The sequence below is a fragment of the Monodon monoceros genome, unplaced genomic scaffold (assembly GCF_005190385.1).
Source record: "Monodon monoceros isolate NGI ecotype Baffin Bay Population unplaced genomic scaffold, NGI_Narwhal_1 Super_Scaffold_5, whole genome shotgun sequence".
Taxonomy (NCBI): Eukaryota; Metazoa; Chordata; class Mammalia; order Artiodactyla; family Monodontidae; genus Monodon; species Monodon monoceros.
The window spans coordinates 15,668,316-15,694,832 of record NW_021703782.1 but is presented as its reverse complement, the minus strand read 5'-3'; the positions used below and the strand labels follow the sequence as shown (position 1 = coordinate 15,694,832).

The window sequence follows — 26,517 nt, the reverse complement described above, 5'->3', positions numbered from 1 at the left end:
GAGTGAGACGGAGAGAGGACAGAGAAACCTACGCACAGCCCCTGGGGAGGGGACAGGCAGCAGGGCCAGCGTCTGGTCAGGACATCTGGCAGCAGTGACCTTGCTGGGGAAAAGAGCCAAGAACTAGGTATCCTGGGCCTGGGACCACCCGCCTGAGAGGGGCAGGAGCCCCAGCCCCCTGCTGTGGACGCACTTGCCCATCCTCGAGCCTGAAGGCGCTCCTGAGCCTAAAGGTACGCTTGTCCTGTTAGCAGCCTGCTGGGTTGGGCGCGGCCAAGCCGTGCCCAGGAAGCCCACCCCGGGGCCTGGGCTCACAGGCACCTGGTATTCAGTGTTGCCTGCTTCTGGGGGGAAGCTTGTGCCTACCCTGTCCTCCCAGCCTATTGGAGTGGCAGGCAAGCAGTGCGGGAAGACCGACCGTTCAGCTGGCCTTGAGGAGTCTGGGGTCTTCCCAGGAGGAGGGGGCTAGAGGCAGAGTAAGTCTCCTCCTAGGGCGAGGCCAAAGATGAGGAGGAGGCAGAGCCTGGCAGGCGAGGGAAGGGTCTTCTGGCCTGGCTGTGCCCTCCCACGTCCCTCCCAACACCCTCCCCCCACCCCAGGATCCCTCAGCAAGGAATGACCTTGACAGCTACCAAGCCTCAGGTCGACAGAGGGAGCCCTAACTCTGCAGTCCCCTTGGTTCCAGGGCTGGCTTGAGGGGAACTATTCTGCCCAAGGTGCTCTCCCGCCCCTGGAGGGACATGCCTATGGAGTGAGAGGCAGTGGGAATGGGCCTTTCGGGACTGGAAGTGTGCTGTCCCAGGCTCTGACCTTCTCAGCCCATGGCCCACATGCCCACCCTAGCCACACCCGGGGCCTCTCCTTCCTGCCAGAAACCACCCTACGACCCTGCAACATAAGCCATCCCTCCCTTGTTCCTATCGCTCTTCCCAGCTCCACGCTGAGCTTTCTGGAATGGGGGACGTGGCCAAGTGCCTCCCAAGACCGGCCTGCTATCTGGCCCTGAATTAAGGTTCTCCTTCGGCCGCCCCAGGAGCCAATCCCAGAGCGTTACGGAAGGAGAGGAAACGGGAGAGTTGGGGGGGCTCAGTGGGAGCCCCGGCTCCTGAAGCTCCCCCACCCCCACCCCGGCACCGAGGCCCCCTCCCTCCATTGCTGAAGAAGAGGCAGTAGGAGCTACAGCCGCCTCCTCCCCCCTCCCTGCCGCTGCTGCCTCCTCGGCTGAGCCGGCAGGTTGTCTTGGCAACGGGAGGCGGAGAGGAGATGCGCTGAGGGATGGAGGTGTATGTCACCGAGGAAGCTGCCGAGCCCCACGCCCCAGGCCCTTGAAGGTACCGCAGACCCCCTCCCTTCCCCCTCCCCCGCCCTCTCCCCTAGGCTTCCCCACTCTATCCAGAGTGCTTGTTTCCCTGAGGAATGCCCCCCTCCTCCCAGCCCAGCGACTCCCATCCATTCCTCCTGAGCCACCTCATTCCAGGCCCCTGTCCACAGCTGTCCTTCCTGGCAACCGCTCATTCCAGCCCTGCCTCTGGGGACCCTTGCACCGGAAGGCAAATATCCTGGAATGGGGTCTTGGGGGGTGGGTGGCGCATGAAAACAGGGAAGGAACCGAGATAGTGGGGAAAAATCAGGAATCCTAAAGGGCTACCTGGCACTTGGTCTCCTGGAGAGGGGGAGGGAGGCTGTGCAGCACTAGGGTGGGGACAGGGCAATAAGGGTGGGGTTGAAGGGGCAGAAAGCTGAGAGGCCGGGCTGGTTGTCCAGAAAGGCCTGGTTCCCCTCTGCTAAGGCTGTGGCCCGCTCCTGCCACATCAAAAGTGCACCTCCTCCTGCATCATCTCCTGGCCTTTTTTTCATGGGTCGATGGATCCTGTGTTTCTCTCCCACTCCCAGGCTTTCTAGTACCTTTCCACGGGCCCTTCTCCCGCCTCTGCCGTACATGCAGCAGCTAAGCCCAGATTCTTTCCACCCTTCCTCAGCCACTCGGCTACCTGCCTTTTTCATTTCTCCTTTCTTTCTGGAGCCCATCCTTCAGGATTCATTCTTCTCTGTCTCCCACTAACCCAGACACATCCCCCCCTTCCTGTCCCTACCCGTCCTCGTCTCTTTGAGAAAGAGGTCCCAGGGCACACCCTCACCTGTCCTCTCGAGACCCTCCCCCCTGTGGTTTTTCCATTCAGATACCCCAGAGCCCCCTCCCCAGATTCTAGATTTCCCCAACGACAGCTGATACCATCAGCTGACCAGCTGTGGGCAGCGGTTACCAGGGCAACAATAAGGGCTGCCTAGGTAGGCAAGTCTGCACAGAGGTGGAGAGGAGGCCGTGCTGGGGCCAGGGTCAGCTGGCTGGGCTCCCTCCCCTGCTCCCGGGGGTCACAAATGAACCAGGCTCTGCTCTAAGCCCAGAGGAAACGAAAAGGCCAATGACAGGGGCCTGGAGTCGTGGAGGTTTTCCCAGAGACATTCCTGCAGTTCAGTGCTGGGACCTGGACATCACCTGGTGAGAACTTCTCTTGAAGACCCCAACTTGGAGAGAGACTGGGGGTCCGTCCCACTCACCACCACTGTGCTCTGTCCCCGGGGGATTTGAGTTACCCAAGGACCAACCCGGTCTCTTATGCTGAGCACCTGTTTTCTCGAATCCTCCCATCCTGTCCTCCCCAGGAGAGGGTTAATCCTTGGGTAACCAATTCTGGCATCTAGCCCACACCCCTGCCCCTCGCCATCTATGCGCTTTAGCGCCCCAGGGAGGCAGGGACCCCAGAGGCCTCTGTGGTGCTGGTAGATGATAAGTGGGAGACAGAGGTGCTTGGGGAAAGCGGGTGTTGTCACCCCTCTGTTATCAGTAGAGCCCCTTCCCCCTGACTCAAACTCTGGCTGTTTAGGAGGCTGGAGGGGCTGTGTGTGTGAGCCTGTGTTGCAGGGTTGGGGGTGGGTGTGGGAAAGGGAAAAAGGCCAGCGGCTGGCCAAGAGTCTGCTTCCGATTCTGCTTCGTCATGATGCCCAGTTAATGGTCCTCTTGTTTGAAACGGATTGAGCTGCAGCAAGCGAGGTGGAAGAGCAGACACACAAACACACACCCGCAGGCCAGTGGCCACACGCTATCAGCTGGAGGTGGGGAGGGTGCAGGGGTGGGTGGGAGCCAGCGGCCCGCCCACCTGGCCGCCCGCCCGCCCACCTGGCCGCCCGCCCGCCCCGCCTGGCCTGCCCACCGGCGCACACACCCGGCCCTGGGATTGCGCGCCAGGCTGGTGGAGAAGCAGGGTGGCGGCGAGGGGGTGGGGGCCTAGAAGGGTAAGTCCCCTCCTTCGCCGGCTGCCCACCCACTCACCCACCGCAAGCCAGCTTTTTTCTTGTTATTTGTGCTCTGGGAAAGCACGCCGGGCTCCTGGAAGAGCCGCCTGTTACCTGGGCTTTCAGGAAAAGCCGCAGCCCCGGGATCCGCGCCTGTCCCCGCCCCCACCCTGGGGCCTCAGAGCATCTGGGCCACCCTGTCCGGGAAGAGGTAGGTGGCAGGGTCTCCCACCTCTCTTCCCCTCTGTGGGCACTTTGGCCACAACACCTTCCTAGAAGTGAGGCTCTGGGTGGTGGCAGGGATCCCGGGGTGGGGGTGGGGGTGTCAGCTATGGCCCCTTGTTCAGTGGGAGAATGGGCCGGACCCTGGGACTAGCTGGGTTTGATCTGACCCAACCTCCTTCTGATTCGGGGAAGAGGGGCTGGGGTGTCACATGCTGCCACCCAGGGACCCCTTCCCCTAGCTGTGCTGGTCAGAAGTCCGAGTGATTGGGGGGTGGAGGCTCCGCCTTGAGTAGGCTGGAGAGCTGTGCCATCTTTGCTGAGTGGTGGAAGGGAAGGAGGCGTTGCCCGTCTCCCGCCACCATGCCACAGATGCTCCTGTTGTGGGGGGGAGCAGTTCACTCAGAGGCCTGAATGCCATTGGTGTGAGGACTGCTCCTTGCGGGGAGGGGCCTGAGGAGCCTCCTTCTAGCCCTTAGCCGGCCAGGCTGGGGTGAGGACCAAATGCAGAATGAGGCTGGGTGGCAGGGCATGGCCACAGGCCTGACCACGATGCTCTCCTGGTGCCGGCCGTTGAAGTGCTTGCAGGGGCTGAGGGCCGAGCAGACACGCAGGCCTCCAAGGATCGAGGCACCCCCTTGCTAGCTCTGCCCCTCCCTTGGCCTGGCAGGCCAGGCGTCCTTTCCTGGGCAGGCACACCTGGTGGTTCTTTCCCAGGGCACTGAGTTGCCGAGTTGCGAGAGGCAGGGGAGCGGGGACGGGTGTAGGAGAAGGCAGGCAGTCTTGCTTTGGGAAGGGGTGGGGCCCAGAAAGCGCCCACGGGATGGGTAAGTGGGCGCTCTGTGCCAGAGACGGGGTGTCAGCACGTGGGGTGGGTGGCTGTGAGCGTGGAGAACCGGAGCCAAGGGGAGGATCGGTGGGTGGCGTGAGTGGGTGTCACAGGCACCGCGTGTCAGCGTGGGGGGTGCCTCACTGGGAGAGCGGGGGTGTGCGTTCTGCAACCGTGTTTCGGCAGGGGCTGCCTGTGTGGGTGAAGTGCCTGTGCCCACGGGGGAGGCTGGCCTCCGCGCTGCTGGCCTCGCTATGGCCACATGTCCAACGCCGGGGTCAGCCTGTCCACCTGGGGGTGCAGGTCTGAGGAATTCCTCATTCAGAGCTCATGCGTGTGTGTAACGACCAGAAGAGGGACGCCCTCAGGATTCAGAAAGCTGAATTTGGGAGGCAATCTCCCTTGCATCTCCCCCAGCCCTATCAATCAACTTGTACAAGTGACACCACAACCCGCCAACAGGACCAGCTATAAATAGAGACCAGAGCAGGAACAAGCTGAGGACCAAGCAAACCTAAGGGGCTGGGAGGGGGGACACAGAAAGAGGGCCTTCTTCAGGGGTGTGTAGAGAGAGGATACAGAAACCCAAGCGAGAGTGCTAAGAGAAGCTGTGTGACGAGATGCATATTTGTGGGGGGAGGAAGGAAGGAAGGGGGCGCCCGGGCCCGCTCCTGCCGCCATCAGAGGCAAACGGGGAGCAGGGCCTTGAGCAGGTGGGTTCCCAGGCTGGGACCCTGATTCTGGGCTCACCTGCCCCTGCCTGATGCTTCACCAGAGTGCGAGAGGGTGCTGTTCAGGGTTAGCATTAGAGGAACCCCAACTCTAGTCCTAGCAGGTAGAGCAGGGCTTAAAACTGGGGGTGCGGGAGGAGGATAAAATGAGAGGAGGGGAGTGGGAGCTTCATCAATCTTAGAAAAGGCGCAGGCGCAGGCTTGGCAGAGGTTAAGAGATGTTCTGATGAGCCACCGGCCCGGGGCGGGGCGATTTTGGGGGCGATTGTGGGTGCCCCCTCGCCACGCACACACAGACACAGACCCCACCCTCAGCGTATGCCGGGGGGCCTCCCCTGTTGGGCTGGTCTGCTCCCACCCACCTTCCCCCTCTCCACCCTGGGATGCTGTTTTGGGAACTGGTGACCTAGCTGGATCCTGCCTTTATTTCTGGCACTGAGTTGTTGCCACAGTAACTGCGGGGGTGGGGCTGGGAGGGAGAGAGGGTGAAAGGGAAGCAGAGCCAAGGGAAGAAAGATGAAGAAAGGAAAGAAAAAGGGAATGGAAAGCAGAAATAGCGAGATGGGACCCGGAGGCACAAGGCAGGCGGGCACACTCTGAATGAAACTGGTGAAAAAGGAGAGCGGCGGAATGCTTGCCCACCTGACCCGCAGCCCACTGGGCCGGCTCAGCCATTTCGCAGCTCGTTTACTATTTGCAGGGCCGGCCTCCAGCCCGGCTTGTCCCTGCCCCAGGGCACAGAGCCCGCGGCCCCCAGCCTCTCTGCTCTTGTCCACAGGCCAGTCCAACGAAGCAGGATTCTGGTGGCTCCACGGTATAAGGTTAGCACACGGGACCCCAAACCCCAAGTTCAGATTCAAGTGAGATCCTTGGGGACCCACTGAAAAGAGCATTCATTGGCTTTGACCTGAGACAGACCTGGGTAGGAATTCCAGGTTGGCTTCAATGGGCCGAGGCGTGGGGGGCATGGGGGGGGGCAGGTCAATCTCTCAACCACATTTTCATCTCCTAATTGGGAGACATGAGCTTTGGTGAAGCTAGAGAGGATGGGTGAAAGTCCCTGGCCCAGAGCAAGTGATGGTTGGTTTAGAACAGGGCGGGAAGCTGGACTAGAGGATACCAGGCTGCGGTTCTGCCGGTTGAGCCTTCATTTCCACAAGTCGAGGGAGCCAAGGCCGGCTCAGCCCCTACCTGTAGCGGGCGCCCATGGGAATGGGTGGGCGGGCCTTATCATCAGGGCCGAGCGGCTCCAGTTGCCATGGAGACGGGGCGGGCGGTGTGAGGTGGGGCCCGGCTGGGGGCTCAGATAAGGCGCGGCTGCACAGCTGGGGTAGGGTGGGTCCGAGATGGAAGAACTGGGCGCAGCCGGGGCAGCTGAGATGGCCCTTCCGCCACCTGGGCTGGCCTTCCTCCGCAGCTCTTTCCCTTTCCTCCCTTTGCGCCCTCCCTTCCTACTGCAGTCTGCCCTCTCGGTCTGTCCACGGGAGGCGGCCCGGGCCTGGGAGCGCACAGGCAGAAACGTGGGGTGTGCACGGGTGCGGACGCGCGAGGAAATTGGCTTTGGGGGAGGGGCTACGAGTGGGTGGAGTAAGCGTTTGCGGGGCGTGATGTGATTTGGGAGAAGGCAAGAACAGTCTCTCCCTTTCTTTCCCCTCCCCGCTTTCCTCCTCCCCTCCCTCTCTCCCTCTCTCCCTCTCCCCCCACCCCACACTCCTACTCCACCCCAAAACATTTTCCCTGATGGCTTAATATTTAACGAGTAAGACCTTCACTCCTCAAGGTTAGCCCCAAATTAAAATGCCATGTCCCTGGAAGGGTAAGACATTAACAATTTCCGCAGCATGCTTTCTAACGCACCGGGCGCTGGTGTGCAGGTTCCTAATGGAATGTGGCTCAGGGCAGAAGGCGAGGAGACCCAGCCTAGGGGATGGGCACGGGGCTGTGGACAGCTGTGGAGAAGAAGGGGCAGGGGACAGAGCAGGGACATGATTATTCTGAATCGTCTTTCCGAGTGGCTGCCTCTGTGGGACAGTGGTCGTGCACAGGCGAGTGGGGGTCTCAGTGCAAGACCTTGTAACCTGTGACCTGGCTCATCTTGGACCCCTCCTCTCCCTCCCTGGGCAGTGACCACTCTGAGAGGCAGTCATTACCCCACTCTGTACCCACCCGCAACTGGTGTTCGAGGGCAGGGTGCCTGGACCACCTCCAGGTTCAGCCTGAGGCTCCAGGACACGTAGAAGCTCGCCATTCTCCACCCCTCCCCCGCGCCACACTCCCCCCGCGCCACACTCCCCCTGTGCCACACTCCCCCCACCCCCACCCCGCACCACCACCCCTCCCCCGACCGTTCCAGTCCTTTCTACTCTTCAGTCTCTGCCTAACCCACCTGTAGGGTCTGTATATGACCTTATCTCTCACTTTTCCTGGGAAAATAGAAGCCTCCCAATCGGCCTGCTCCAAAGGCCCCTAGATTGCAGTTACCCAGCTTTCCCTTTCCTCTCCTTTCAGGGAAGCTCGGGCTTTCTTTCCAAAGGTAGACCTTCACTTGGGCCTGGACCCAATCCCTCTCCCCTTCCCCTGCTGGGACCTTCCTCCCTCAAGTGCCCCCCCTCTCCTGCAGCCACAATTTTTTTTCTACTCTTCACTCTCCACTGCCTACAAACGTGTTCAGGTCTCCCTTTTCCTAAAAAACCTTCAGCCAAGCTCACCTCCTGCAAAGTAACTCTCCTAACCCCCTCCTGCCCTTCTGTCACACTTCTTGGAAGTGCCCCTCCCCCTGCCTGTACACCCTGGCCACCTCTCCCCACCCCCATCCCTAACAAGGAGGCCTCACTATTCCTCTGCAGATGCTCTCAGAAGCCACCAGGGCTTGACATCCAAACTGGCGAGCTGTCACTCCTTTCTGCATGTCTTGCCTTCTCTGGGCGATGGACTCCTGGCTTCATGACATTCTTTCTCAACCCCCCTATCCCTCCCCACAACTCTCTCTCAATGTTTTTGGCACACTTACTGTGTATTAGGTCCTTTACTAAAAATACAAAGAATCACTAGATACACTCCCAGCCCCTCAGGGACCTGGCCATCTAGTCTTCCCCCTCCCTTTCATGCCATCTCCAGCTCCCTTTTTCTTCTAGTCCCCTAGCGTTTCCCAGGATGCTGGGTTTTGACCTTCTTTCTCCCTCGGCAACCTCATGGGGCAGACTACCACCTCTAGCTCAAATGGCTCCCAAATTTCTGTTGCCAGCTACTGCCCCCACCTCAGCCTCAACTGGCAAGAAGTGAACTCATTGCTTCCCCTTCTCCTGTCATTGCTACCTGTTCCTCCCCAGCGGTGAGGGGTGGGGGCGGGGGGGCTGTCTCCAGATCAAGTTCTGTTTTGCACATTCTGCCTCTAGGATTCCTCCCACTTGGCCCTTTCCATCTTGGGCTCCAGGCCCAAGTCTAGAGCCTCACAATCCCCTGCTTGAACTACTGCCGTAGCTTCCTGGCTGGTCTCTCTGTGGACTGCCTCTTCCTGTCTATTCCATCTCCCAGCCTGCAGCCTGATTCATTTTCCCAAAGCACTGCTTGCATCCGTTACTTCTTTGTTTTAAATGTTTCTAAGCATTCCATAGCCCTAGTTGCCCACAGAATACATTCGGAATCCCCTAGTCTAAGTTCAAGGCATCTACAAATCTGGCCCCCAACCTCCTGCCCCAAACCAGTCTCAACCTCATGAGCTCCACGGTTCAGCCGTATTTGCTGTCTCCAGACAGACCCAGTGCTTCCCCGTGTCTCCAGTTTCCCTCATGCTGCTGTCTCTTTCAAGGATCCCTCTTTTAGTTTTTGCATGATCTCAAACCGGGCATCTTTCAAGGCCTGCCTTAAACACTTCCTCCTCTAAGAAAACCTTTTTATTTTCCCCTCTTGACACCCCAGCAGGAGTGATTCCTCTCTCCTGTGACCTCTCACAGCCCTTTATACTATCTTATCAGGCACACATAATTTTCTGCTTTGCATGGGCGTTATCTATACATATGGCCTCATTTCTGGAGGGACGGCTTAGCTCCTTTGACTCATCTTTCTGTTCTCCACAACACCACAACGCTCTGTGGTCATTGCAGAACAGGTGCTCAGAAAGTAGTGAATGAATGGATAAAACAATACATGACTGGGTGGGCGGGTGGATGTATATGGGTGGATGAATGAGTGTTTGCCTCTTGGCTAAGCCAGTGTATAGCTAGTTTGACAATGTCTGTTAACAAAGTAAAGACGAAATAGGAGTGAGAGGGAGCTAACAGCTCTTTGAGTATGTGCTAGAGTTTATTCCAGTCCTCACACATCTAGTTAAAAGCATTACAAAAGGAGTGTTAAGAAAGCAAGAGAAGGATGAAGCTCTGGAATGGAGCCCTTCCATTGGCACCTAGTCACCAGTGTGACTCTGATGGCCAGAGTCTTGTCTTGGAGAAGCCTTGGCTCTAGAATTCCAAAAAGACTTGAGAACTGTGGCAAATGCTAGTCTATCCCCACAGTGAACCTGACACGGTACTACGGAGGCACTACGAAACATGCCAATGCGGAAGACATAGTCACTGTCACCTCCACGACTCTGGACACGTTTTGAACCTCTCCGAGCCTCGGTTTTCCTCATCTGTAAAATAGGTCTACCTTATAGGGTTGTTGTGGGGATGAAACAAAATAATCCTTGTAAAGTGCTTATCAAAGTACCCGGCATGAGCGTTCAAAACATGATAGCTATTATTATTGTTGTAGAAATTAGCAGTCATTCTAGTTAGCGAGAAAACATGTCAGGCAACATAATCAAGGACTAAGTTATATGATTCTCTTTTTAAGTCCCACTGGAATTCAGAGAAGAGTTTGTCAATGCGGACTAGAATAATAGGGGAGGCCTCCAAGAGGAGGAGGGTTTAGCATGGCCCTTAAAGGATGGGTGGCATCTGGGAGATGAGAATAGTGCAAGAGCGTGCGCAAAAGCAGGGAAGTGGGAATAAGGGCTGCTGGTGCAGCAAGTAGGTGGTGGAGACACAGCAGAAAAGCGGCCTGATACAAAGTAACAGGTGATAAAATTGGGAGCACCAATGACCTCAAGTCTTTCATGACCTTCTGTGGCAGAGTGGCTACAGAAAGCCATCTAAGTTTATCAGTCCTCAGGGAGATAGAAATAATAAACGCTCTACATAAAATCTATGTTTTAAACACTTCACATGTTGTAACCTACCTAATAATCAGAGCAACCCTATGACACAGATACTATTACCACCTTCCATTTTATGGATGAGAACGGTGAGGCACAAAGAGGGTAACTTGCCCAGGGTCACACAGCTTCTGAGTAGCAGAGTCTCCTCTCCCCAGGCATTCGCGTCCAGAGTCCATGCTCTTAACCACTACATTATTGCTGCCTCTTCCCTGTACGTTCTGCAGTCATCAGCTCTCTTCACTCTATGGCTTACTGCCAGCAGTTGGAAGACAGTTCCACTGCCACCATCACGTCAGAAACTCAGCCAGGCGTTCATTGAATGGTTATTTTTATTTATTTATATACATTTATTTATTTTATTTATTTTTGGCTGCGTTAGGTCTTCACGGCTGCACATGGGCTTTCTCTAGTTGTGGCGAGCAGGGGCTACTCTTCCTTGCGGTGCGCGGGCTTCTCATTGCTGTGGCTTCTCTTCTTGTGGAGCACGGGCTCTAGGTGCGCAGGCTACAGTAGTTGGGGCACACAGGCTTAGCTGCTCTGCGGCATGTGGGATCTTCCCGGACCAGGGCTCAAACCCGTGTCCCCTGCATTGGCAGATGGATTCTTAACCACTGCGCCACCAGGGAAGTCCCACTGAATGGTTATTATGTGTCTGGTCCAGGTGTGTGTGGGGAGGATGGGAGGGCTGCTAAGGGAGTTACTGAGGAAGGAGACCTGGGCTGTGACCCCAGGGAACTCCTACTCTACTGCTGCAGACAGGACTCAACTTCTTAGGAACCAAGAGAGGGCAGTGCCAGCCTGGAGGCCTTCCTGCTGAACTAGGGGGCCCTGACTTGCAGCAAAGTAGCACTTCAGAGGGCAGCCTCAGCTCGAGGATTCCGAGATGGTGAGGAGCTGGGACGTGGCCTTGGCCCCAAAGGTGTTTTACCGGATGCCTGCAAGTGGGATTGCCTGCTGTACAGGGACAGGCACATGGGGGTGTGGCTCCCTCCAGCCGCCCCCTCCCTTCTCCACTGGGAGAGCGGCAGCCCCCACCCAAAGACCTGAGCGCTTCCCACCAAATCGCCTTCGCTTTGTCCTCCCCTCCCCCTATTGCCGCCTCATAGTATTACTAAGTCCCTCTGTGTTCAACCTTTTTTGGGCTATGAGAGAGGGGTGGCACCGTGGACATAGACTGAGGGGAAGGAGGTCAAGGGCACCAACACAGAGCCAGGGAAAGGCCACGGCAGAGGCCGAGGCGAGTGAGAACCTGGGCCTGAAACTGACCCGCAGCCCCGGCAGGGCAGGTGTGAGGAAGCAGGGATGTGTAGGCTGCCCCGGGAACGGCTGAGCCCTGCCGTCATTTCCCTTCCAGCCAGAGAACAATGGCTCAAAAACTAGCGCAGCCCGTCCACCTTCCCTTCTCGCCGCGGGCCACATGCGATCTCCGGTCCCCGCGGCTGAGCGAACGGAAAGCCGGAGCCTCGCTCCCGGGAGACACGCGGGGCCAGAGGGGGCTGCCCTCGTCCCCGCCCTCTGAGATCGCGGGGCTCGACAGCCCCGGCTGGCACGTTCTCCCTCCCCTTCCAGGCCCTGCACTCGGCCAGCAGCTTGGAGAGTCACCGAGGGATGAGGACGCCACAGCCCGGGGGACCGCCCTTTCTGCTCTCGCGGCCCCGAGCGCGCAGCGCCCAGGAGCCGGATAGAGCCTGACGCCCTGTCGTCTCCCCTCGCGCACAGGGCTCTGCGAGTGATCCAGCCGGCCAGCTCCCTGCTGCATGGAACGGCTGCAGAAGGTGCGCGGGGCTACACCCACGCCGGGGCAGTGGGGTGCCGGGGGCACGCGGTGGGGGCCAGGCTCCCCGCGGAGGGTCAGGTCGGGAGTCGAGGATGCCACCTGGTGGTTGCCCGCGGCGCCGCACCCCGGGGCCCCAGAGGCCTAGAGAGGCCCTCCCCTGCCCCAGCCCCCTCCCTCCGGCCCGGCCCTGGCACCCACACACATTCCCACCCGCCCGCCTTCTCGCTCTCCCCAGCAACCACTTACCTCCCCTGGGAGCGTCAGCTCCTCCCGAGGCTCCAGTGTTCCGGGCTCTCCCTCCAGCATCGTGGTGAGTACCTCTTGGCCACCAGCACCCTCAGGCTGGGAGGAGGGAGGGGTGGGGCGCACGCTGGCTGCCGGGCAGCTTCACTCAAATGATGATGGTCCTGCCAGGGCTGGCAGGCAGAGAGAACCCCAGATCCAGAGAAGGTTCTGCACACCCCCTCCTGCTGGTCTGGTACTGTCTCGTTGTACCCAAAGGGCTAGGTGAAGGACTATCATTGTTTTAAGGTGACACTCTAAACCTTTTAAATGACAATAATAGAAATATTAACTTACAGGAGCTGACATCTAAAACGGCCGCCCATCTTCTTCCTAATAAATTGCAGGTCTGGCTTGTAGGGCCAGTATTCTAAGGGAGGCTTTTGACACCTCTGTTCCATGTGTACCATTTCCCTTCAGGCCAAGATGGACAATCAAGTGATGGGCTACAAGGACTTGGCTGCCATCCCCAAGGACAAGGCCATCCTGGACATCGAGAGGCCTGACCTCATGATCTACGAGCCCCACTTTACCTATTCTCTGCTGGAACACGTGGAGCTGCCCAGAAGCCGGGAGGTAAAGGGTGGGAGGTTCCTCTTGGACAGGACTTGGGGGAAGGGCTCCCCCAGCCACACTGGGTGGGAGGCAGAATCCCTCTCATGCTTTCTTTCCTGGAGGCCAGACTTCAAAACAAGAAGGGGACCTGTGCACAGGAATCACCTGCAGAGCAGGCAGAGATGGGCTGCCGGCTGGAGGCTAGCTCCAGGTGGAGAGCAGGGGAGGCCATGTTTGAATGGTAGCAGCACAGAGCGGGGTCATGTAGGAATGGGGTGGGACTGGGCAGAAAGTGAGCAAATTTGTGGAAAGCGCTCAGGAACACTGAGCTCGGAGGCCGGAAGTCCTAACTGAGTGTGACCTGTGTGACGGTGTGGTCTCAGTTTCCCTTCCTATAAAATAGAGGTGATACTTTTACCCGTCCACCTCACCAGGTAGTCAAATGCATGAGATAACACAGGACAGGTACTTTGTACACTGTGGTGGAGAAAGGGGCAGTGTCATGGCTGAGCAGAGAGACAGGGCCAGGCTGTGGGGAGACTTAAACGCCTGACAAGGGGCCCGGACTCCATCCTGGATGCTGTGGGTCTTGTCCCTTCCCTCTGTTGCTCATAGGCTCTGAGGTCAGAGCCATAGCCCCTCCAGCTGGCCCTCAGAGCACGTGCACACTGCTCCAAGATCCTCGACTTCTTCTGCTTCTTCGTGGGTCCTAGGGAAAGACTTAGGACCCTGTCTAGGGAGAGAGAGGACGGAGGGCCAGCCCTGGGAGCTGGCAAGGACTAAGAGAGAAGAGGTGGCCCAGAAATTGGCTGGGCAATTGCAGAGTTGAGTGGGGGGGGGGGTGAATTGACCCACCTGGGGTCCTAGGGACAAGGGTTTAATCCCACCCTTGTGGCTCTGACCAGCCTCCTCTCCATTCACAGCGCTCGCTGTCACCCAAATCCACATCCCCCCCACCATCCCCAGAGGTGAGTCTGCCCCGCACCTGACACTTGCCCAGCCCTGCTCTGACCGGGCTCAACCCCCTTCCCCACACACGTCCAGACTGGGCTTGGCAGAGCCTAGGGGGTGATGGAATCAGTGGACCTTGTGCTGTCACTGGCCAGCTCTGGGCGCATCTGCGTCTGACCCAGGATCTCTTTTAATCCTTTCTCCTGGGCCAGGCAGCAACAGCAGGTTGAGTCCTTGGATAGCCTTCCTCTGCCCTGGGGTTGGGGGTGTGTGTGCTAGGGTGGGAGGATGGAGATGGTGGAGGGGGTGGGGTGGCGGACCTGGGAGCTGCAGTGAACCGTACTTCTGCTCTGCAGGTGTGGGCGGAGAGCCGGTCCCCTGGAACCCTCTCTCAGGCTTCAGCCCCAAGAACCACTGGCACGCCCCGGACCAGCCTGCCCCATTTCCACCATCCTGGTAGGTTTTGGTGTCAGCATGGCTGCATCCTTGCCCTAGGTCCTCTTTTTTTCCTTCAGGAACCCAAGCCCCTTACTCTTAGTCCCCCACTCTCTGGAGTATATGCACACCACAGAACTGGCCAGACCCCCAGATGCCGGACCCCAGGCAGAGCTCCCAGAGATGGTGGGCCCTGCTGCATCCTCCCTCCCACCCAAACAGAGAAGTGCAAAAATCCCAACCCCTGAGGGGTAATTTCAGGATCTCTGGTTCTGTCTTGACTCTTGGCAGGAGCCCCTGAGTTTCCTGCCTTCTCCCAATCCATGTCTCTATTCCCTCCTCTGACCCAGCCTCCCCGCCATCCTCATAGCCTCCTTCTCATCCATTCTTGCTCCCTCTCCACAGAGACCACCCGCCCAGATTCCAACATCTACAAGAAGCCACCCATCTACAAGCAGAGAGGTGAGGGTTCCCCTGACCGACCAGAGCCCCCTTTTCGCCACGTGCCGGGAGGTGGTCCTGAGGGTGGGGGGGTGATGGGAAAACAGATGTTCATAACAGCATGTAAACTGCCCTGTGCTCTTCCTTGTGCATTGCTTTTACACCCAGGAGCTCACAGGTGTGAAGAGGGAGAGAGGAGGGAGTGGGGGGCTAAGGTGGGAGGTGGCCTCCGGGGGGGAGGGTGTGCCCGGGCTGATCTTGACCTCCCCCCGCAGAGTCCACAGGAGGCAGCCCTCAGAGCAAGCACCTCATTGAAGACCTCATCATCGAGTCATCCAAGTTCCCTGCAGCGCAGCCTCCCGACCCCAACCAGCCAGCCAAGATCGAAACAGACTACTGGCCATGCCCCCCGTCGCTGGCCGTTGTGGGTAGGCGAGAGAGGCCCTGCTGAAGCCCCAGGAACCCCCCACCCCCCGACCTGTATGAACCCTCCAGGCTCCTGCTTCCCCCGTCCCTGCAACCCCATCGCTCTTGGCGTAAGCGGCCCTGCTTGTTAGTCATTAACCGCTTTCCGTTCATTTCTTTGGCCGCTCAACAGACATTTGTCGAATTTCTACTGTGTCCCAGGCTCTGTGATGGGAGCTCTGGAAAGAGAAAGAGGAATGAGATGAGGTCTTGGCCCCCAATCGCTTTCAGTCGTGTGGGCGTGTGTTGCCCACCCAGCTTCACCGCAAGGCTAGAAAACGTTGCTTTTATTTTATAATAATAATTTGCAGTGTTCCCTTCAAGGTTGCAGCCCCGGGACATGCACAAAGCAGCCCCTGACAGATGCTCGTTGAGCGCGCGGTTGATTGACTGATGTGCCCGCTTTGGTCCGTATTTCCCAGAGACAGAGTGGAGGAAGCGGAAGGCGTCGAGGAGGGGGGCAGAGGAGGAGGAAGAAGACGACGACGATGACTCCGGGGAGGAGATGAAGGCTCTCAGGGAGCGTCAGAGAGAGGAACTCAGTAAGGTAGCATCTCGCTGCCCCACCCGCATCCCTGGGCCACCCTGGGGACAGAAGTTCCATTCTGATCTAAATGGGTACATGTCTGAAGAGCGTCCTGGTGAGAACATGTGAGGAATTCCCTTTCTTTGCCAGGATGTCAGGCTGCTGCTTTTGAAGGGACACTAGGATTGCATGTTGCTTTAGGGGGACACCGCTCACTGTTAGGGCCAAAAGCACAGAAAAGGGTGGTCCCGCCAGTGCCAGGCTTCAGCAGGCGGAGTAGTTCATGGGACGAGGAGAAAGGAGAGAGTAGGCTGCTGGCCTCCAGGGGAGGAGAGAGGGTGTAGAGAGTCACGGAAAGGCCACTGATGGTGGCATGGGCTTGTGCTCTGGGCCTTGTGACCTGGTTTGCAGAAGCCCCTGGGGCAGAGTTACACTGAGAGGCTCTGACTCCTTGCTTTCGAGGGTGGCCAGACCCAATGTGGTAGAGCGTCTGACCAGGACAGGCTCCATGGGCTCCAGGCACCACACAGCCCCTCAGGAACTCTGTCCCCACTTCTGCCTGGGATGGACCCAGCTCTGAACCTTTTGGAGATGAGAAACAGGTATCGACGCCTTGGATCCATCTTCCTTTCTCCTTGCCAGGTTACTTCTAACTTGGGAAAGATGATCTTGAAGGAAGAGATGGAAAAGTCATTGCCTATCCGACGGAAAACCCGCTCTCTGCCTGACCGGACACCCTTCCATACCTGTGAGTGTCACCAAGGGGGCTCAGAATCACCTGGCCAGACCCTGAGGCCAGAATCAAGTAGTCTGCTGAGTTTGTCTGTCACACGCCCAGCGCTGTGCTACTGTGGGTATAAGAGACATAGAAGTTTCGGTTGCTGGCTCAAGGCTCTGGCGCCATGTTCCAGTCATGGAACAAGATGAGATGACAAAGGATGGCATCAGCTAAAGCAGAATTAGCACATTTTGTTTAATTCAACAAACATTATTGGGTGTCTACCATGTTCTTGGCCCTGAGGATATAAAGAGTAAAACACCATAGTGCTGCCTTCCAGTAGCTTCTGGTCACGGGGAAAGTGACGTGGACACTGGGGTGTCAGTGCAGCATAGCAGGTGAGAGGTACACTTCAAGTGCTTTGAGAGGACGCTGATAGGGCCTGGGTGCCAGAGTTGGGGTCTTGAAGGACAAGACAAAGTGAGTGAGGGAGAAGGGCAGCACAGTCCCCAGGGACAGTGTTGGAGCAAAGGCCAGGAGCAGCAAACGTCCAGCCAGCAGAGAGGACCTCCAGGAGCCTGGAATTACAGCGCACAGAGCGTGCTCTGTGGTGGCTGGGGCTTTGGTGCCATGCTGCACATCACTGAGGCTAACCTGGGCTTCCTTCGAGCATGATGGCTGGAGAGGAGGGGGGCAGATCTGAGAAGCCCAAACTGGAAGCTACAAGGCCTCTAAGAGCCTGGCCTCGGAAGCCATAGGGCATCCTTCTACTGCCTTCTGACGGTCAGAGCAGCTCCCAGACCGCCCAGACACAAGGGAGAGGAAAGAGATTCTGCTTCCTGCTGAGAGGAACCACCCAAGGGCACACAGGCTGGGAGGTAATGTTGCGGGCCATCTTCAGAGACAGTCTACCACACTTTCCAATCATCTGGGTAAGGGCTAAAAATATACATAGGTCCAGAGAAGACGGAATGGGTTTGAGAACTATACAGGCACAGTCTGTATAGAAATAGCCCCGGAATTACAATTTTTCATCTTTACGATGGTGCGAAAGCAATATGCATTCAGTGGAAACTGTATGTCCAGTTTTGAATTTTGACCTTTTCCCAGGCTAGTGATGTGCGGTATGATGCTCTCTTGGCTTTTTTTTTTCTTCTTTTTTTTTTGGCCACACCGTGCGGCATGCAGGATCTTAGTTCCCTGACCAGGGATTGAACACGCGCCCCCTGCAGTGAAAGCGCAGAGTCTTAACCACGGGACAGCCAGGGAAGTGCCACGATGCTCTCTTGAGATGCTGGGCAGCGGCAGCGAGCCTCAGCTCTCCGCCAGCCACATCATCACAACGGGAAACAGCCCATACACTTACAACCGTTCTGTACCCAGACCACCATTCTGTTATCCACTTTCAGTACAGTATGCAGTAAATTACATGAGAGGTTCAACACGTCATTGTAAAATAGGCTTTGCCCAGCTGTAGGCTCATGGAAGTGTCCTGAGCACGTTTAAGGTAGGCTGGGCTGAGCTCTGATGTTCAGTAGGTTTGGTGTATTAAATGCATTTTTTTTTTTCTTTTTTTTGCGGTACGCGGGCCTCTCACTGTTGTGGCCTCTCCCATTGCGGAGCACAGCCTCCAGACGCGCAGGCTCAGTGGCCATGGCCCATGGGCCCAGCCGCTGCGCGGCATGTGGGATCTTTCCGGACCGGGGCACGAACCCATGTCCCCTAGCATCGGCAGGCGGACTCTCAGCCACTGCGCCACCAGGGAAGCCCTAAATGCAGTTTTGACTTAACGATGGGTTTATTGGGGCGTGACCCCATCGTAGGTCGAGGAAGATCTGTAGAGGAGATGGAATCAACTGGACTTAGTGGCTGATTGAATATGGGTGGTGAAGGAGAGACAAGTTGGGGTTTTTGTCTTGGGTGCTGGGTGATGACAGACCTGGGGCTGAGATCATGAAAGAGGCAGGTTTCGGGGGAAAGATGAAGAAACTGTTTTGGGATGTGTTGGGTTTTAAGTGCATGTAGGTGGGAGCTGAGTTTGACTGAGTTGCAAGCTTGAGGCGCAAGTCAGGGTTCAAGCAGAATCTTCAGCTTATACGTGGTAGTGGGACCATGAGAAAAAATCCAATTGTGTAGAAAAAGGGGAGGGAAGGGCAGGGTGCCGAGGGCTGTTCCTTGGAGAGCACTCACACTACAATCCCCTTGGAAGGTTGGCTGGGAGGAGGTCAGAAGTGAGACCCAGCCTCAGGATGCAGGAGGCTGGCCTTGAAAGGGTCGGGGACTTGGCTTTGGGAGCAGCCCACATCAGAAGTTGAGGTTCGGGACTTCCCTGGTGGTCCAGTGGTTAAGAATCCAAGCTCCAACCTGAACAATTTCAGAAGTACGGACAGGCGTGTCATTCTGACGTAAGGGTAACATTGAAATTAATGGTCACTTTCAAACATAAAAAGGCAATCTAGAAATCATTAGGAGTGAAAATCTTATACACTTTAGGGACTTCCTTGATGGTCCAGTAGTTAAGACTCTGCACTTCCGACGCAGAGGGCACGGGTTCGATCCCTGGTCGGGGAGAACTAAGATCCTGCCTGCTGCGTGGCTAGGCCAAAAAAAAAAAAAGAGAGAGAAGTTGATGTCGTCTGTGAGCACACGGAGGGGGAGGCTTGGTGAGAGTGGCGAAGGTTCGGAACAGCTTCTGCTGGGAAAGGGAAGTGATGAGAGGCTTTAGGGTCTCTAGTGATGCTAAGGTACACGTTGTGGGCTTCATCTCCATAGGCTGCGGGCAAAAGGGGAGCCCTGGGCTGATGCAGGGTTAGAGTTTGGGTGCTGCTGAGTGTGGGTGAAAGTGGTTATGTACCCACCTATGGGTCAAAGGTCAGGGGGAAGTGGGGGATCAAGACACTGGAGGTTCCCCATGATATTGACCGGCAGATGTGCCAGGAATGTGGCTGAGGGAAAGCTGCGAACAAAAAAGGGCGCTGTGTTGGCTTCCCTGGTGGCGCAGTGGTTGAGAGTACGCCTGCCGACGCAGGGGACACAGGTTCGTGCCCCGGTCCGGGAAGATCACACATGCCGCGGAGCGGCTGGGCCCGTGAGCCACGGCCGCTGAGCCTGCGCGTCCGGAGCCTGTGCTCTGCAACATGAGAGGCCACAACAGTGAGAGGCCCGCGTACCGTAAAAAAAAAAAAAAAAAAAGAAAGGGCGCTGTGCCCGCAAAGTGTGATACCCAGGCTTCAGTGTCAAAGCGAAGCGGTTGTGGACGACAAGATCCAGGGGCCGGCCACCGGAAGGGGTTGCATGCTGTAGAGTGGAGGTGAAAGCCACTGGGCTGGGGGACTCAAGGAACCGTTAAGGCTCATATATGGCTGGTACATCCATAGGGTCATCGAAATGATATTTCACCAGGATGATATTTCATTGTGGGTGGGAAGAGCTTCTAATAGGTCTTTTTAGAGAATGTGGAATAAATAGTTAAGGCCCGAAGAAGGAGGCAGAGAGAGAGAGATGCCCCGAAGGTTGGATTCAGTCTTCATGCTCCACCAGGATTTGCTAGTTTGGCAAAATTAGCTCTTTAATGTGCATTTGGCCTTGCAAAGTTGAGTAGCAAAATGTCTGCCTCAGTGTCACTGTTGGCATCCTTGAACTCGTATGGGATCAATGGTCATATGATTGCGTAGATTACTCTCATAGCTGATCAACCTGAACAATTTCAGAATTACGGACAGGCGTGTCATTCTGACTTAAGGGTAACATTGGAATTAACGGTCACTTTCGAACGTAAATAAGCAGTCTAGAAGTCATTAGAGTGAAAATCTTATACACTTTAGGGATTTCCCTCACGGTCCAGTAGTTAAGACTCCGTGCTTCCAATGCAGGGGGCACGGGTTCAATTCCTGGTTGGGGATGCCATGCAGCATGGCCAAAAATTTTTCAAAAAAACAATCTTTTCAGTCAGTTGAGGGAGAAGTGTGTACTTATCACAAAAGAGAAGTGCTTCAACAATGAGGGCTGTGAAAGTAGACAATTCTCTACACAAAAATAAGAAGCATTAAGGAAAAAAAAACCACGAGGGTCCCCAAAACACATTTTGTTCTCACCAAACTTCCAAATAACATATTTTATTAAAACGTTTGAAGAAAACAATTCTTCCTTATACTTTTGAGTCTGTCCAGGCTAAACCTTCATACAAAAAAACACCAGTCAAAACAATTGCTATACCATCCAGCAATTTCTAGTCATTGGAGATGAAGGAATTTTGAGATGAGTGCAAACTAAGAATCCTTCTAGGAAAACCTGTTACCGAAAACCAATTTTCTTGAATTACAATCTGCAGTGCTTGAAAGCTTAGTGATATTATTGGACGTCAAGTTGAAAGTGACATCTGGTCATGCGAATGTCAAGTCCAGTGACTGCGGTGCCATCTAGCAGCGGAAGGTGCTGGGAAAACTGCAGCTTCTGTTTTATAACATCAGGCATTTGAAATTTGATTACCAACGTTGCTAAACATAAAATTGTAATAATTCGATTGTTTTGACTAAACTTTAGATTTATTTTCATATTCCAGAGGTCCATCTTATGATGGTGAGCCTCATCACCTATCACTGGCTGACTATCAATTTGAACACTCGGACATTTGGCCCAAATGTCTATTTTGTGCACATCTGTTAGAGAGAGGGGAGGCATTAGGGATAGTTCAGAGCTGCCAGCACGACGTCACCTGCTGAAGGTTATGGGCAGGAGCTGGAAGCCAACAGAGGCCCACCGGCTTCCCCCAAGTCCCCCCTCCACTGCCCTGCTCCTGGCAGGGAAGGCCAGGGAATGACCCTCCGGAATGACTGTCAGGCCAAAGGGTCTGAGACAGGGCCTCCTACTCTCTTCCAGCCTTGCACGTGGGAACATCGAAGTCTTCTTCCCTCCCCGCCTACGGCAGGACCACCCTGAGCCGGGTAAGGTCCCAGGACGGAGGTCACAGGCCTCGTGGGAAGAGTGTGCGTGTGGGGCCTGTGAGGGACTGAGCTACGTGGGCACCCGGGGGGGGGGCGGCCAGACCCTTACAGTGAAGGGAGACGATGTGGAACGCTCCAGCTTCCTCTGATTCCTTGGTGTCCTTTCCAGCTTCAGTCCACAGACTTCAGCCCATCCGGGAGTGAGACCGAAAGCCCAGGTGAGAGGCAGGGCCGACCTGATGCTGGGAAAGGGGCTCAGGAGGCCCCTGGGGCAGCCCGTGTCTGCGATGTGGGCAGGGCTCTGTGGCTGGAGGTTGGGGAGGCTGAGCTGGCAGGTTTGGAAGCCTGCTGACCTCAGAGCTGCCTCTGAACAATGGCTCTTCTCTCCCACAGGCCTGCAGGTGAGTGCCTTCTGGAGGGAGACACGTGGAGCGCGGAAGCCACGGAAGGACGGGGGGACTGGCAGCGTTGGGGGAGGGGTGCGGGGCTACGGAGTCACCTGGTGAGGACATAAGAAGCCTAGGGTAAGGCTGGGGAGGCCTCCCTGCCCCACTCTGGCTCACTGCGGCTTTGGTCTCCCCAGAACGGAGAGGGCCAGAGGGGGAGGATGGACCGGGGGATCTCCCTTCCCTGTGTGCTGGAGCAGAAGGTGAGGGGCAGGGGCAGAGGCAGGGGATGGTGGGCAGGGGACAGAACCGTCTCTATCGGGGGCTGGCCAGCTTGGGGAGAAGCCAGGGAAGTGAATGCACTGAGGGGTCCTCCTGGCTGATGATGGGAGGGGCAGCACGGAAGTTGGGGGAGTTGGATGGCAAGATGGCATGAGCCCCCATGGCCCCTGCAGGCTGATAACGGGGCCTGGGGAATGGAGGGGGTTACGCTGACAGGGACCTCGAAGAGCCTGATACTTACTGCCCGCCTCCCCTCCCCGCCAGATCTATCCTTACGAAATGCTGGTGGTGACCAACAGGGGGCGAACCAAGTTGCCTCCAGGTGTGGATAGGATGAGGCTTGAGGTACGCAGGGAGAATGTGCTGGGTGGGTGAGGGGCTACTGACGGGGCAGCCTCCCCTGCCCGGTGTGGGGGAAGGTGGCCCAGCCCCACCCTGTGCCTCCTGTCCCTACACTGCCGCTGTGTGTCCCCCTTGCAGAGGCACCTGTCAGCAGAGGACTTCTCAAGGGTCTTTTCTATGTCTCCCGAAGAGTTTGGCAAGCTGGCTCTATGGAAGCGAAACGAACTCAAGAAAAAGGCCTCTCTCTTCTGATGGCCCCCACCTGCTCTGTGACTGACCCTCACCCTTGCTGCTTCAGGGCTCTGGAGCTGGGGTCACTAGACCCCAAAGCATCATCTCTGGGGGGAGCAGGGTGGTGGGGCAGAGGTGGGGTTGGCTCCGTTGCCGAGGTCGAGGGAGAGCAAGGCCTCTGCAGTGCTGGGGCTTGGGGACGTGGACCTCCTTCCCCATGATGAGCTAGGGGTGGGGGCCCCTTCTCTCATCCCTGGTCCTCGCTGCACCGGGCAAACCCAGCGTGCACTCCAGCACACGCAGAGTTAGTGTCTGCACCCTCTCCCTGCCCCCACCCCCATGTGAAGGTCCCCAGAAGAGAGTGATGAGACACGAACATGACACTTAGTGGTCAGGCCTGTCTGCTGTCCTGACCAATGGGTGGGAAGAACCCTCGGGCCTGGTAGGAGGCACGTGAGGGTGGGAAGCAGCCACGCAGGCAGAGAGCGCCCAGGACCCTGGGTGCACCCAAGCACTCCTCCGCAGCTCACCTGGGACGGGTTCCCCTGCACCTGGGCCTCCCGCCTCTCAGCCTCCAGCAGGGAGGCCACCCAGCCCTCTAGCTCACCCTGTCCTCTCCTTGTGACCCCCAAGCTTCAAAGCCTCTTGCTCCAGCCCTGAGGCTTCCCTAGAAGCCTTGGCTTAGAGTGGAGATGTCGCCTATACAAACCCCCAGCCCAACATCAGCCTTCAGGCTGAGTCGGCTAGAATGCTACCTTCTAGCATCCAGGGCCCGGGCAGAGCCCGGGCCTTTGGGCTCCCCTGGACGGGATGAGGAGCCAGGCTGAGAGTCCTGGCTACCAGGTCCCACCCACACCCCTGCATCCCCCACCATGCTCTCTAAAGAATGTAATTTATTGGGGCACCCCCCAGCTGCTTTCCTCACCTAACTCTCTGCCCTACCTTAATCACGCTCCCAGCTTTTCTTCTCTCCAAATACACGTGTATATAATTATATATATATATTTTTGCCGGGGTCTGGGTTTTGTTCCTGCCCAGACCCCGACATCCCTTTCCGCCGTGTGTGTGTGATAATGCTGGGGGAGGGGGACTCTGCTTGGAATTAAAAGGTTGCATCGGGGCCCCAAATCTATTTGTTCTTTATGAGCCACCAGATCTGAGTGAGAGGGACAGGTGATGCCAGGCTGAGAAAAGCCACGGAGCGAGGGTTCGAATGGCGGGGTACACAGAGTTGGAGGAGAGAGAGCGATGGCACACATCCTACCCTCCCCCATCCCTGGGCCAGAAAAGCGGGGGCAGTCTAGCAGGTCCTGTCTGCCTCCTCTCCTTCAGGGGCTGTGCAATGGTGACATGGATGAGGGGACAGAAACTCACACTCTGGAGCATGAATATAGAGCCAGCTGGGAAAAAAGGCTCTGCCCTTCACTGGGCCCCTAAATGCACCCCCTTGGCGGTCAGGCTCACCAACAGCTGACATGGTTGTACCCCTCCAGGTCTATGATACTCACAGTTCAATGGGGAGGCCAAACACCCAGTAAAGGTCAACTGTGTAGGAGTGGGCAGTGAGCTAATTGTCGAGGGTCAGGCGGGGAAAACTAAGGGGTGGAGAAATGATGGGGGAAATCCAGCAGGAGCAAGGGTCAAGTGGAGGCCAAGGGAGCAGGAGCAGCTTGGTCCTGGATGACTTGGCAGGACCGCCCAGGGGCAGTAGACATGGAACGGGCCTGCTGCAGTGGGTGGAGGGGGTGAAGACGGGACTGGAAGATCAGAAGGACTTTGGGTGTGAGGGCCGGCGGGGATGGGGCCGGCTCACCTGCGGGGAACAGAACCTGGGTTTGGGCACCTGAAGAGGTATGCAGTCCAGAGGACCCGGTGAGTTGGAGGGGGCCCTGCGTGTGAACCCAAGACTGGACCTGGCACCTGAATCAACTCTCCTGCCCTTGGAGGAGCTTCTAGCCCCTTTGGCTGAAACAAAAGCAAAGTGGATAAGAACTGCTCAAGTGTGAATGATTAAACTGTAGGAGTTCTGCTACATGCACAACATTGATCGTCTTAACAAACTTGCAAGGTCAAGAGCACAGGTTGTTTTCATTCTCCTCGAGAATGAGAAAACCGTGGAAGGGAGACATTCCACCAGCCTGAAGCTACAAGCAACTAAGGATTGCAGACTGGAAACACATCCCAGTTTCTTCACCGCTAACCTGGGTCATTCCCAGTATCGACACAGTTGCCTCTCCAGGGGCAGCGAAAAGAGGAATGGTACCCGCACACACGTACCCAGGATTAGGTGTTCAGCAAAGATTTGGAAGGCTTATCCCGTTCCGGCATGAGCGAAACGGGTGATGAGGCCAGCACCCCCCTGTCCACGGAGCTCCCAAGCTCTTGAGCACCAAGGGGTGTGAGGAGTGTTTGATCACAGTGCACTGGTAAATGTTTGTGGTGCGAGCAGACTGGACTCGAAGTCCTAAAGGATCTGAAGTTCCTGAGAATTTAGAGCGGCTCAAAGTGGAGGTCGGTCCTAAAATAAAACCTTGGTGATTATTTAGTCCATTGGTTTCCAAACCTTTTTAGTAGTCAATCTTTTAAAAAATTAGATCTTACTATTAGCAATTAGAATACATTTATAAATTGATTTTATTTATTTATTTTTTTGGCCACGCCACGCGGCATGCGGGATCTTAGTTCCCTGACCAGGGATAGAACCTGTGGCCCTTGCAGTGGAGGCACAGAATCCTAACCACTGGACCGCCGGGGAATTCCCTGTAAGTTGAAATGTTAATTATTAATGAAATCAATCAATGAGAACAAGGAAGCTATTTGATGGATATAACAATTTTAAGTCAAGCGTTGTATATGACAGCCGCCCTTTCACCAAGCACAGGATCTAATTTATTCTTGTATTTGGTTGCACAGTAGGAGAGAATTCTGATTCACACAGATAAGTAGTTACAAAGTTGCGGTGGTTTAAAAATGCATGCAAATGTGAACGGTCACATTCCTCACGTTGTTGAGCGGCAGCAGCTAAGCCCCATCTCTTTGAATCTGGGCTTAGTGCCTTGCTCTTTCAAACTGTTTATTCTGCAACAGCCTTCTACCTTCATTTACGCTGACAGGAGGGAAGGGTTTATTCAAACATCTTCTTCCCAATGAGCTAAACTGGCAGCAGAATTTAAATACATCGGTGGGCTGTATCATATATACAAGTATGTCCACTGACTTTTATTAGAGCTTTTGAAATAAAATTTTAAAAGTTAAACCAAATAAAAGGTTATAAATTTCTTATACACTTCCCCTATATTCTACAGTTCCTTGAAATATCTTGAAGGAAAACAAGTAGATTTAATCCATCCAGCCTGCTTCCTTTACCTATGAGGAAGAAGACCCAGAGAAGAACAGTGTTGGACTGACTCCAGATTGCTTTTTTTTTATTATTAAAAAATTTTTTCTGGCCAAGCCATGCAGCATGCGGGATCTTAGTTCCCCGACCAGGGATCGAACCACTGGACCGCAAGGGAAGTCCCCTAGATTGCTTCTTGATACACAAAATAGGCTTGTTTCTTCCCTTTGTTCTTATACTTTTCGGCCTAAAAGCCTCCTCTCATTTCCCGCAGGCTCCTCACCTGGGACCAATTGTAGACGAGCTGTTTGAAACATCTGTTTTCCCTAAGCAGCTGCCAGTGAACTGAGATCCAAATACTAGCTCAGCCGAACCCTGGCCTCCCCGTGACTCGGTCTGGACTGCAGGCTCCACTCCACAGCACATGGCCAACTCTGGGCAGGCGTTGCCTCCTGGGCCTTAGTCCCACTGGTGAAAGGGGCCCCAAAGGCAGAGCCAGTGCAGTGAAACCCTAGTACCCCACAGCTCCAGGTCCTCAGATCTGTGACAGGGGCTACCCACCTTCCCTCGTGG

General features: G+C 56.0%; 1 protein-coding gene across 20 annotated transcripts; it reads left to right on the top strand.

Moving 5' to 3' along the window:
* Positions 1–25,838, top strand: DMTN (dematin actin binding protein). 20 transcript variants are annotated; one of them, XM_029201854.1, is made up of 20 exons: positions 3–233; positions 934–1,331; positions 2,402–2,500; positions 3,377–3,505; positions 5,855–5,897; positions 11,843–12,048; positions 12,286–12,360; positions 12,753–12,908; positions 13,811–13,855; positions 14,195–14,294; positions 14,679–14,735; positions 14,990–15,142; positions 15,602–15,726; positions 16,348–16,453; positions 21,302–21,366; positions 21,536–21,584; positions 21,760–21,767; positions 21,950–22,015; positions 22,299–22,379; positions 22,515–25,837. In XM_029201854.1, exons 6-20 carry the CDS (start codon positions 12,031–12,033, stop codon positions 22,626–22,628), a joined length of 1,218 nt encoding a protein of 405 aa, XP_029057687.1. In that variant the 5' UTR covers positions 3–233; positions 934–1,331; positions 2,402–2,500; positions 3,377–3,505; positions 5,855–5,897; positions 11,843–12,030; the 3' UTR covers positions 22,629–25,837. The 20 variants fall into 20 exon arrangements, with proteins under 20 accessions (XP_029057699.1, XP_029057687.1, XP_029057689.1 ...); XM_029201856.1 differs by lacking the exon at positions 2,402–2,500; XM_029201855.1 differs by lacking the exons at positions 2,402–2,500; positions 5,855–5,897.
* Positions 25,839–26,517: the final 679 nt, after the last annotated feature.

Coding starts and splice junctions, on each gene's coding strand:
- DMTN (XM_029201861.1), top strand. Junction 14,736..14,989: donor ACCCATCTACAAGCAGAGAG/GTGAGGGTTCCC, acceptor CTCCCCCCGCAG/AGTCCACAGGAGGCAGCCCT. Junction 22,016..22,298: donor CCTGTGTGCTGGAGCAGAAG/GTGAGGGGCAGG, acceptor CCTCCCCGCCAG/ATCTATCCTTACGAAATGCT.